Source organism: Lepidochelys kempii, chromosome 1 (genome assembly GCF_965140265.1).
Source record: "Lepidochelys kempii isolate rLepKem1 chromosome 1, rLepKem1.hap2, whole genome shotgun sequence".
In the NCBI taxonomy this organism is placed as follows: domain Eukaryota; kingdom Metazoa; phylum Chordata; order Testudines; family Cheloniidae; genus Lepidochelys; species Lepidochelys kempii.
Genome location: NC_133256.1, coordinates 226714745 through 226727245, shown reverse-complemented (window position 1 = coordinate 226727245; position 12501 = coordinate 226714745). Strand labels below are relative to the sequence as shown.

Here is a 12501-nt window from a genome sequence, read left to right as displayed (position 1 = left end):
TTAAAAGAAGAGAATGTTCTTCACACATGGTATTTCCATTCTCCTCAAAGAAGTGACTTCATTGAGGTGCCTTTGCCTGCTCTCTCCCCTCGTCTCCTGTGTGTCCCCCTGGAAGGCTGTAGACATCAGGCTGCACAGGATATTTAATATTGTTCATTCTTTTTATTTCAGTCGTGCTTAGAGATCCAAACCACGATGGGTCCTGTTGTTCTAGGCATGATACAAATACACAGTGTGAGACAGACTCTGTTGTGAAGAAGAGCTTGCAATCTAAACAGACAAGACAGATAAAGGGTGGGAGAAAGTTAGTCTTATTCCATTTTACAGATGAGGAACTGAGGCAACAAGAGATCCATTGATTGCCCAAGGTCACAAAGGAAGTCTGTAGCAGAGCCCGGGATTGAATCTGAGCCCTGGTTCTGTGCTTTAACTAGAAGACCATCTATCCTCCCTCTCAGTACCCTTTACTGGCACCAGCAATGCAACTCCTTAGCAGGTTTTTGCAGTCTTGAGCTGGTGGTTTCAACATTTTGTTGGGCTCTCTCTCTTGAATATTCTAGGAGTTAGGTGTCTGGATTTTCATTTCCCCACGTATATTAGTAAGACAAGTGTAACTTATCTCTGGAAGTAAAGGACCCCAGACATGGCTCAATGTCCAGGATAAGAACATGCATAGTCAAATGGATACATTACCTGTTTCAGTGGATCAGCTGAGAGTACACTGACTATAGATCTATACTGTGGTCACCTATCCAGACATTAAAATATACAATATGGACTTCCCCACATATAACTAAATATAAACCAAATCCCTCCAACCTTCAGCCCACTACAAAAGCCAGAGGAAATTGTTGGTATTCATAGTTTTTCCAGAAGGTTAAACAATTTAAAACAGCCAGCTGTCCCCTAGAAGCCACAAGGATCAGCACAGAGATGGCTCAGCCACTTGCCTCCTCAGGTGCCAGAGTGAGACTGAGGATCTTGTGTTTAGGTGACCCTTATGAAATGAGTTGGGTCCTCTGCAGACAGTTTTCAGTGGACAAATGTCACCTGACCAACTGTATGCAACAGAAGTTGGTCCAATAAAAGATATTACCTCACCCACCTGACCAACTGACAGTAATTGCAAGCCTTGCTGGCAGACTCAGAGAGGCCTGAAAGTACCATGGTGTCGGAAAGCAAGAGATGGAGGGTCTGGTCTAGTGGTTGGAGCAGTGGAAGCCTTGCCTAGTGGTCAGTGTGGTGGCAGCCAGAACAGAAACTGGAGACATACTCAGGAGCAGGAAAGCAAAAGTAGGGCTGGGAGCTAGGCTAGAGCAGGCTAAAACCTGTGGAGTCTGTCTCCACTGTCAGGCAGGGGAGAGTTCAAAGTTATGAAGTGATGCTGTGCAGACTGAGCTGCTGTTTCTCCTTTGAGGCTTGTGTATCTGTCCTGAGAGTCACCAGACCAGCTCTTAGCTTGTGGATTGGCTGCAGCCTAGCTCAAAAATGACTCCTCACCGCATGTGGCTTAATCAGGCTCTAGTTCAGGGACAACTCATCCCCACACACATGGATACTGCAACACCCCCTCTCACATTGAGGAGGTTCCCTCCAACACATACAGGTATATTGGTGGTCCAGGGCACATGCTTATGCATGGTGCTGTGCCTGTTCTTTGGATAAATACAGGGCTCTGGAGCATTCAATCTGGCACTTTTTCACACACCAAAAATAAATAGTTTTACGAATTCATCGTATAGCCTGAAGTCCATCATACTTCTGGTATTGAGAGAGGCTACATACAAATTGCACCACGGAAAATAGTGTATATATAGTCTGCTATTTAATCTCTAAAGGCACAATCCCCTCTCAGAGAATTCAGGAAGTTCTGTAACAATAGTTTGGGAAGGAAGGATCCTGCAGGTGGTAACAATGTATTTGTGCCAAGAGACAAAATAAAAGAAAAGTCATCACATCTCCAGAGGGAGCCAGATGCTCTTTGGCTATTCAAAAAGTATTGAAAAATGTCTGACGACTGAATACAGAGCTGAGGGCTAAGACTAATTGCTGCCTATGTAAACAGCTGGAGTTTTAACCTCATTCAAAGGTAACGGCACTTTGAGGTCTCCATGCTTGAAAAGTGGGGATGCAAATAAACTAAAGTAAAAATGAGGGCTGGAGATTAATGTCCTTCTAGTTCTTGCAAGTGAAAGAAGGAACTTTGTGACTGAACTGGCGGTGAAATTGAACTGTCAGATACTGTTGTGAAAGGGCTTGTGGGAGGAGAGAAGATCTCATAGTACTAGTGAACTGATATTTTTCAAGTGCTTTTTACAACAGCAGGCAGAATCCTTCTCCAATCCCAGGGGAGAGTAGCAGTGCTATGACAGAGTTGTAGGGCTGCTACTCTCCCCCAGGATTGGAGAATAATTGCTAATGGCTCAGATACCTCCTCAGTCAGCTCCTACTCAGGAGGTACTGAGGCGATATCTGAGCCATTAGCGATTATCTTCAAAAAGTCATGGAAGACGGCAGAGATTCCAGAGGACTGGAAAAGGGCAAATATAGTGTCCATCTATTAAAAGGGAAATAAGGACAACCTAAACAATCAATTTGCAAACATCTAGAAGATAATAAGGTGATAAGTAACAGGATGGATTTGTCAAGAACAAATTGTGTCAAACCAACCAAATAGTTTTCTGTTGACAGGGTAGCAAGTCTTGTGGACAGGAGGAAGTTGTAGATGTGGTATATCTTGACTTTAGTAAGACTTTTGATACTGTCTTGCATGATCGTCTCATAAACAAACTACTATAAGGTGGGTGCATATGACTGGTTGGAAAACCGTTCCCAGAGAGTAGTTATCAGTGGTTTACCATCAAGCTGGAAGGGCATAATGAGTGGGGTCCTGCAGGGATCGGTTCTGGGTTCAGTTCTGTTCAATATCTTCATCAGTGATTTAGATAATGGCATAGAGAGTACACTTTTAAAATGTGTGGACGATACCAAGCTTGGAGGGGTTGAAAGTGCTTTGGAGCAGTAGTTCTCAACCAGGGGTACATGTACTCTGCGGCTACTTAGAGGTCTTCCGGGGTTATATCAACTCATCTAGCTATTTGCCTAGTTTTACAACAGGCTACATAAAAAAGTACTAGCCAAGTCAGTACAAACTATAATTTCATACAGACAATGATTTGTTTATACTGCTCTGTATACTACACACTGAAATGTAAGTACAATATTTATATTCCAATTGATTTATTTTATAATTAGATGGTAAATATGATAAAGTCAGCAATTTTTCAGTAAGTGTGCTGTGACACTTTTGTATTTTTATGTCTGATTTTGTAAGCAAGTAGTTTTTAAGTGAGGTGAAACTTGGGGTTCAGAAGACAAATCAGATCCCTGAAAGAGGTAGAGTAGTCTGGAAAGGTTGAGAGTCACTGACCTAGACCATCCCTGACAGGTATTTGTCCAATCTGTTCTTTAAAACTTCCAGTGATGGAGATTCCACAACCTCCCTTGGTAACCTGTTCCAGTGCTTACCTAGCCTTGTAGTCAGAAAGTTTTCATGATACCTAACCTAATGTTTGTGGTGTTCCCCTCTCTCTCATTATAGCTTTTTGAGTGTTTTTCCTCTTATTTTCTGTCTGCTCAGATATCCACAAAATTGGTTGAATAGTGTAAAAAAGAGATTTGCAAATGTACATGATGAGTTCATTCTGATGTTACTCATGAGGTCACATTATGAGTTTTCAGATTGCTGGTGGACTCTGTTGTAGTTAGTAAAATGACTCTGAATCCTGATAGCTTCACAGAATTTAGCCCGACTGGATATTTAACGAGAAATTCATCTCAGAAGTTTATTCTTTATGGGCCTTCTCTAAAACCCACTGAATAGGGATGCAGCCCTATTTGCTCTTGATTAGTCGTCATTTATTATTTTCCATTTAAAAACTTTCAATCATCCAGTCAGGGAGCAGAGGTAATACCATGTGACTTCAGTTATTAATCACACAGTACAAATAGCAGAGTTGAAGTGAACCATTCACAGACATTTTTACAGGCTGAAATTTGTTCTCAGAAGCTATTTGTTGAATATTGACAGATAACAAATACATTTACAAAAATGGGGGATCATTTCATGAACAAGAAAGAGTATCCATTGTGTAATTTGGGAGTTCTCAAACTTCATTGCTCCATGACCCCCTTCTGACAACAAAAATTACTCCATGACCCCACAAGCGGGGACCAAAGCCTGAGCCCGCCCCAGCCCCGCCACCTGGCTCGGGGGGGGCGGGGGTTGAACGAAAGAGCTTCAGTCCCGGGTGTGGGGCCTGTAAACTGAGCACCATCACCAAGGCTGAAGCTTTTGGGCTTTGGCTTCAGCCCCAGGTGGTGGGGCTCGGGCTTCATCTTCAGCTCCCGGCCCCAGCAAGTTTAATACCAGCCCTGACGACCCCATTAAAACGGGGTCGCGACCCACTTTGGGATCCCGATGCACAGTTTGAGAACCACGGGTAATTTATTCAGAGTTAATAGTTCAATCTGCATGTTTTTGTTTCCTTGTTTTCCTTTGAGAACACTTTTTGTTGATGTTTTTATGATTATTTCAGGGTTACTGAAATCTTTACTCAGGCAAAACTTGCATTGGCTTAAAAGTTTATGCTAGAAGACCTCGATCCTGCCATGAGATCTGTGTGGGCACAACCCTATGCCCATGTGGAACCCCAATGAAGTCAGGGAGTGGGCCTCCACACAGATGTAGTTGTAAGGTCAAGAGCTAAGAGTGAAATTCACCTTTCTGCACAAAGCCTCTGCCACAGATGTAAATTTCAGCCTGACTGACTTGAATGGGAGTTTTGCCTCAACAGTAACAAGATTTGGGGGAAGGGGAAGTGCGTGGAAGACTAGAAACAACACTTTCTTACAAGTATTTTTGATGAAAATCATAAAAATCTTTGACTATGTATTTTAACAGGTTCTGTGTTTTACTTTTTTGTCTTAGGCGTCACATTCCTGTTTGTATTGCTTTAGATGACAGGGACACCTTGTGGTACTGGCCACTCAAGCAGCATCTCCAAGGGTTTACTAAGCATTCAGTCAGTTGGTGCTTGTAGGTCACAATTTAAAAAAAAAATACAGTGACAGTTTTAATCATGATCCACAGTGTCTGTTCTTCAGCCTTGGTTTCTGAGAGACTATAGGTCTGATTCTCAAACTGCAGAATGTGAGCAGCTCCCATTGAAGCCAGTGGCTGTAGAGTCAGAACTCCCATGTAACAAATGCATCAGCTAGTTTGTCAAAACCCTGATGTATGAATTTTGGTGCAATATTTGCAGTATGTGAAGCTATCAGTGAGTGTTACAAATTTTGAGGGCATCAGACATCTTTTACGAGATGCTCTGCAACCACGTAGGTTTGGGCCCTTGTTTAGAATCCGTAAACCTTTGCTCACCTAGGAGAGGGTCTGTGGCAGTGTGTGGAGTACAGACATTGCACGCCTAACTGGCATGGGAATAAATGACAGTATGAATGGTGAGGTGCTGGTTAGATGGACAAAGTAGAGCGCCCTCCATTCCTGATTCCCAGGGTATGTATCTTACATGGCTCTCTACAAACCCAAGCCCTGTCTCCCTCATTTACACTGCTGTTTTTAGTAGCGTAGCATCCCGCTGCCTCCTTGCTGATGGAGCCTTTCCCCACCGCAGAGAAAGTCTCTGTCAGCAAGGAAGGCTCTGGCAGGGGGAGGCAGTGTGGAAAGGCTCCAGCCATGGAGAGCCTTTCACTGCCACATGTAGCTACAGTCTCCAGTGAGTGTGAATGCAGCCTGCCCCTCACTGCAGCATATAGCTATGTGTAGCCTACACGCCACTGCAAATGTAGATTAGGTCTTAGAAAGCACAGACGATGCCACTTGAGTATGTAACCAGAGTCCTAGACGGGTGGGGCTAGTCTGTGCAGCCGTAGTTTCACTGCTATTATTACTGAAGCTAGTTTGAATCAAAGCTAGCTCAGGTAGGTCTGCAAGTCCTGCAATCACACCTCCCGGTTGCAGTGTAGCTATACATACCCTAAGGCCTGGTCTACACTGGGGGGAATCGATCTAAGTTATGCAACTTCAGCTACGTGAATAACTCGTCCCCCGTCGACTCCGCTTCTCACTCTGGTGGAGTACTGGAGTCCCAGAGTCGACGGGAGAGTGCTCTGTGGTCGATTTATCGCACTAGACAAGATGCGATAAATCGACCCCCGCTGGATCAATTTCTGCCCGTCGATCCAGCGGGTAATGTAGACAAGCCCTTAGACTGTAGGCTCCTGGCAGCAGCCTTTTTGTTATGTGTTTGTACAAGTGCCCAGCACAAAGGGGCTCTGGTGTATGATTGAGCTCCCCACACACTACTGCAATACAAATAATAACCATAAAATAAACCAATGTAATACAGCATGTGTACTTTTGGCATATAATGTAATCAGAATACCTGCTAGCTCTCTGCTTTTGTGAGCAATTTGATCTTGAGACTTGGGAGACAATATTAATCTTCAGTTTTGCTCTTTCTTTCAGGGGGTTCACGAATCTAAGGGAGTGACTGAAGACTATTTGAAACTGGAATCCCTGATACAGAAGGTGGTTTCCCCTTACTTGGGCACATATGGTCTGTATTCCAGTGATGGACCCTTCACACACTCTTCTTGTATTTTGGGTAAGAATAACAGGGGCTTTTAAAATGTCATCAATTTGACATAGTGCAGATGGCTAGCCAAAAAGCTTTGTAAATACATCATGCTGACGCCCATAAAACAGGTGATTGTCAATGCCAAAAGAACGGACACGTCATTTTCTTTATGGTGTGTTGTGGGCACACAAAATTCCAGCTAAGCCTGACCAAGCCTCCTCCAGCTTTCAAAATTCTGAAATAAAATTTGTTATAAAAGAAGTTTTATGTTCTATGGCTTGTGTTATGCTGGGGGTCAGACTAAATGATCATAATGGGCCCTTCTGACCTTAAAATCTATAAATAAATTTACATCTCTCTGTATACCGCTTTCAGTTATAAGAGTTGAACTCAGGGTGCTTTATGGACAATGTGAGATAAAAGGAGAGAGGATGTGCAGACACAAGAAGTGCATGCAGATATCACTTTGCCTAAATGTAGCCAGTGGGGCGTTGTGCCTTTTTCTCAGTACCCAGCAACCTTATACAACTGTTTAGGACAGAAGGTGACGGTGAAGGATTATCAAAAGCACTCAGTGTCTTCCATAGAAGATTCCAGCTGATGTCAGTTGAGCTGGAGTTAGGCCAATACTGAATGCTATTCCATTTGAGTAGTTTATACTGTTGAAACTATAGGGAAATACACAAGCACTGCAAGACAGAATAGAAAAGTAGTAATTGTACCTATAGTTGTAAAAACAAGTAATTTGCTATCCAGTTTGGATATACTTTAAATTGTGCATTTTCTGGGCAATTGATTTAATCCATTTTCTAGTATGAAATTGTCAATAGGGTAGTTCATGATTTGCACATGAAGCTGAACTGGAAATGGATTGTGTTGCAACAGGCATTTAAAGAAACAGATCGATTTTACGTGAGTCAGTCTAGGCTGGTTATCTTCAAAAAATGATGATTCAAAAGAACCATTTTGTATTCATCACTGCTATTAAAGGGACATGAAACAGTGTAATAATTGGGGCTGCTTATAACACCAAGCACCTAGGGTGCCAGTAGCATGCCCCGTGATCCTGACTTGGAGTCAAGCAGTGTAGGTGCTTCAGCAGTTAGGTCTCGTGGGCACTAGTCCTGGTGGGTCCCCAAAACCACTCAGACACATGGCTAAGGTCAAGGGTATTTTTCTAGGCCTGGAAGAGGGAAAGGTTGCAGATATCCTATGTACAGAGCCTAAAACAGTTCAAAGTGAGCAAGGATCGCATCTCTCCTTGGGGCCCCTTTGCACAGGCTACCTCCCCAGCCACTGCTGTTTCAGCTTCCCTGCAGCGCCTCACTAGCCATGCAGCTGCCACTTCCAGTCAGAAGTGGACCACTTCCTTATCTGACCTGGAGGAAGGGGATGTGCAATGGGGAGAGGGCTGAGCGGAGCTGTAGTCTCTTGCTGAGCGGATCCATCACAGTGGCCCAAATCTGACATCTTTTGAACACCAGCTTTTACAAAATCCAGGAGCAATAGAACTATTCCCACAAAAAATTGATAAAATTCCCATGAAACAGTTTTTAAAATCAATAAATATTCCACTACTCTATTTGAAACCCAAACGTTGAAGTGCTAAGGCCTTATCTACACTGGGGATTTGCCAGTGCTGTTGCATTGTAGTGATACTCCTGGATGAGTCATCTGCAGGAACTGAACCCAGGTTCAGTGGATTTAAAAGCATAAGTGTCTACTGCCTTTCAGCTAATAGACCTGGACCTGGTCTCTATACTAAATTAGAGCAACCGTAAGCCTTAATTTATGCCTAGCTGCCAAAAGCCCCATGGGGACATTCTGGTAGGTGGAGAATCAGTAGAGCATAGTTTCACTCTTTTCCCCAGCCATAGCCCCCGTACATTGAGATGGTGAAGTGACAGGAGCAGCAGGGCAATCCTTTGAGGACCAAATGCAGTAGCTGTATGATTGTTCTCGCTCAAAGAACAGTGGAACCTCTGGAAGGATGCTTAAAAATCATTTCAATCTTGTATGAATGTTTCATGAAAACGGCACAATTCTGAAAGGTTCTTAGGTAGTGTCAAGAATGCAAAATTGTTGCCACCTAGTGGTCATTGTAAGAAAATGGAGGTGTGGATTAACTGAATTCTAACAAAAAGAAAAGGAGTACTAGTGCATCTGATGAAGTGAGCTGTAGCTCACGAAAGCTTATGCTCAAATAAATTTGTTAGTCTCTAAGGTGCCACAAGTCCTCCTTTTCTTTTTTGCGAATACAGACTAACACGGCTGCTACTCTGAAACCTGAATTCTAACAATTAGCTGTAAAAATCTAGAATACTGTGAAACCGAGTTCAGATTTCTTAGCCCAGTCATGAGATAGGTTCTGATATTATTTTGGGTCACACAGCACCAGGGCAGTACATTTAATCTCAAATTAAGTTTTTAAACCAAGATTTTCCAAAGTGTTTACTCATTTGGGGTGCCTTAAAGGGACTTGATTTTCAGAGGACAGGTGGCTGGTGCATAAATGCCCTGCATGGATTTTATATAATTAAATAGCTTAATTATAGTTAGCAGCACCATCTTCTCAATGCACTTTTTTGCTCATCCTGGAGGAGCTGATTTGATGAAAGAACAAGCTCAATTAAACCAAAAGAGAGCTCAGCCGCAACAGACACAGGACAAAAAGCTGGGTCTCAGATCCTCACAGTAAACTTTGACTCCCGTCCTCTCTTCTCCCTACATGTGAGGAACTTCCAGTTACATCCATAGCCATGCACGTCTAAGAGCAGAATTTCACTTCTGGTTTGTCATTAAATAAAAGCACTGTCACAAACTCTTCCAAGTTTATCACAAGTCGCACAATAGCTGGCATTCTTCTTAAACCCCTAGTCCTTGGAATCATGTGAATATTAGAAAAGGAGTACTTGTGGCACCTTAGAGACTAACCAATTTATTTGAGCTGTAGCTCACGAAAGCTTATGCTCAAATAAATGTGTTAGTCTCTAAGGTGCCACAAGTCCTCCTTTTCTTTTTGCGAATACAGACTAACACGGCTATTACTCTGAAACATGTGAATATTAGAGAATCTTATTTTTTTTAAGTTAGTTTTTAGCCCTCATGGTTGTGGATAAAGCTTGAAGATACTATCCATAAAGGTTCAAAAACCAGAAGGAAAATAAAAAGAACGCAACATTGATTCTTTTAAAAAGCTTATGATTTTTATGTCAATCTCATGTTTTTAGGGCCCTGACTCATTATTTTTGAATGCTTGGGGTTGGCGGTGCTATAAAAAACATAGACTTCAGAGATTTTAATTGAGATTTGTGTCTGTTTACAGAGAAGCGGTTCTTCAGACGTTCCAAATCAGGTGACATCCTCGCCAAGAACCCCGTGGTGAGATCAAAAAGCTACAATAACCCACTGCTGACTCCCGTAGCTGAGTATGAAACAGAGGGTATTGCAGCCAATGGGACTGGCATCCGAAGGCACTCAGTTTCTGAAATGACCTCATGCATGGAGCTCCAAGGGTACTCCAATCTCACAACCATCGTGGACAATGGTTCCAAAAGCTCTATGACAGCCACGAAGAACTCACTCTCAGGAGAACAAGAAAGGCCCACTGCCAGTTCAGTGCAATGTTCCAGCAAACTCAATGCAATTGAGCAGCAGCAAGGACTCTTTCACACCATGGGTGATCAAAACAGGGCTTTTGAGCTGGCCAGGGACCCTGCCTTGATTCCAGTCCCTTCTTCCAGCCCCGAGAATATAGTGGACCAGATTTTGGAGTCAATTGACTCCGATTCTGAAGGAATTTTCATAGATTTCGGCCGAGGTTGTTCAAATTCATCAGCGTACAACGTGGATGTGAGCAGACAGAGCATCGTGTGACGGACAGGAGACAAAACCTTGGTTTTATTATTATATACAAGTAACTGGTATGTTCGGCTACACAGCAGGGAATAGATATACATACAAGGCCAAAACCTCAGCTGGTGTAAATCATCAGCGCAGTATTAAAAATCAGTGGAGCTACAGTGATTTACCCCAACTGGAGATATGGCCCCTAATATTTTTTTAAACCACCAACCTATTTTCTTCTCATCAGTCTGCAGTAAGATTTCTTACTGTCTTTGTAAGATTATGGATTGTTTGTGTTGGTTTGTTTTCTGAATGGAAAAGAGTCTAATAGAAAGCTGTTAGTGCAGCTGGATATGTACATTTACTAGCATAGTCCATTGTATGGCCGCATTCACCTTTATTTGTAGTTGTCTTGAAAGATTCCTGTAAAAGTGGAGGCTGCTCTTTGAACAACACGATTTTGGCTGGAAAAAACCCCCCCGAACAAACAAACAATGATGTGGTCATAAATGTAGCAGAATAGAATGATTTATAGTGACTTTTTTTTTCTTTTCTTGGTATGTCTTGTATGGACTCCTCTAACCACTGTGAGTTAGGATTATTAAGAAAAAAAGGTAAAATAAACAACAGTGTGCTACATAATGTGATGCTGGGCCTGGCAGCCAATACAGTGTCTAGGTGAGAGAGAGATGTCCTAAAACTGGATTTTAGGACTGTGTTAATTTGCTTTTAATGAGACACTTCAAAGAATTTTGTGCATTGTAAACTCTTGGACCACTCTCCATTCTATGCTGAGGTCCCAGCAGAACACAAGTTACTTGTTTCCTGTGTAAATAAAGTTATGGGCTTTCAATGGAAATCTTTATTATTTATCTTAAAGGAATACTATGCAGCAGGTATTGTAATTAGGCACTGACATTTAAAGGATTGGCGTATGAATCAGCAGCGCTTCTGAGGATGCAGTACCTTCTCATACCAGTAGTCCCGTGGAGTTAATCTGTTGAGATGTGTGAAAATGATCTGCGGATCAAGCCCCCAGAACGGTGCAAAGGAATTTAGCCACTTGACATCCAATGACATTAATGTGCACTGGGCAGTTGCATCCCAGTGCCACCTAGGGTTTTGACCTAATGGTTTTAAAGTAAATTTGGAGACAACATTACAGTTATCACATTACAATTACCTGTCCTGGAGGAGTGAAGTCCTATAATTAACCACAGAACATGGTCCATAGTCCAAGCAGCATTTGTGAAAGCTTCCCTCACTACTCATCATCATGCCTTAGTTCTGGTTCAGGAGACACCTGCATAGTTGCTTAGTCTCTTACTGCTATGGCTGATCTGTCAAGGCTGAGGTATATTTGTAGGGAGGTGCTCCGGACATTGCACTGCTGCCACCCACCCTGCTTGTTCTGCAGGTAAAAAGGACTTTTCACTCGCACTAAATTTATTTAAAAGGGGAAAAAAGCATTTTTTTCCTAGACAAAGCTGTCCTAGGGTGGGATGTCTCTTTAAGGTAGTCAGGTTTAGCCCTAACTGTAACCAATGAGCTGCCTCCCAAGTGAGGGGCCTAAGCCCAGGTGGTAGCCTGCAAGTCACCTGGCCTTTACACGAAAGGCCAGCAAGCCACTGAGTTGAGAGTGAGACCTGCAGGGAGCAGGTAAGTTCTTGGAGGAAAGGCTGCCTCAGCAGATGGAACTTGGTTTGTTTGATTTATGTTGAACTGTTTTTGATATGGAGAAATAAAACTCAACCCTGAAGTGAGAAGAGATTGAAATCCTGCTTTTCTTGGGAGTGTCATTTGATGTACTGGCTGGGGAGTTAGCCCCACTGGTGAACAGCAGCAAAACTTGGTCTGTGGGTCTATTATTACTGTGGGTGATGCATGACAAGGAAAGAACCCAACTTACTGCCATTGTTATCAGGGCTGACAGTTAAAATAAGTATTTATTTTTACTTATAAGCTGCATATATTTGCTATGGGAAAACACTGACTA

At 42.7% G+C, this 12501-nt stretch overlaps 1 protein-coding gene across 7 annotated transcripts in view; it reads left to right on the top strand.

Annotated features, from left to right (window-relative positions):
* Positions 1-12271, top strand: part of PRR5 (proline rich 5) — a 130563-nt gene extending 118292 nt beyond the window's left edge. For all 7 annotated transcript variants that reach the window (XM_073316435.1, XM_073316414.1, XM_073316396.1 and 4 more), the window contains 2 exons: positions 6548-6686; positions 9985-12271. In XM_073316435.1, the coding sequence (XP_073172536.1) occupies positions 6548-6686; positions 9985-10535 (690 nt within the window). In that variant the 3' untranslated portion in view covers positions 10536-12271. The remainder of the gene's footprint in view (positions 1-6547; positions 6687-9984) is intronic.
* Positions 12272-12501: the final 230 nt, after the last annotated feature.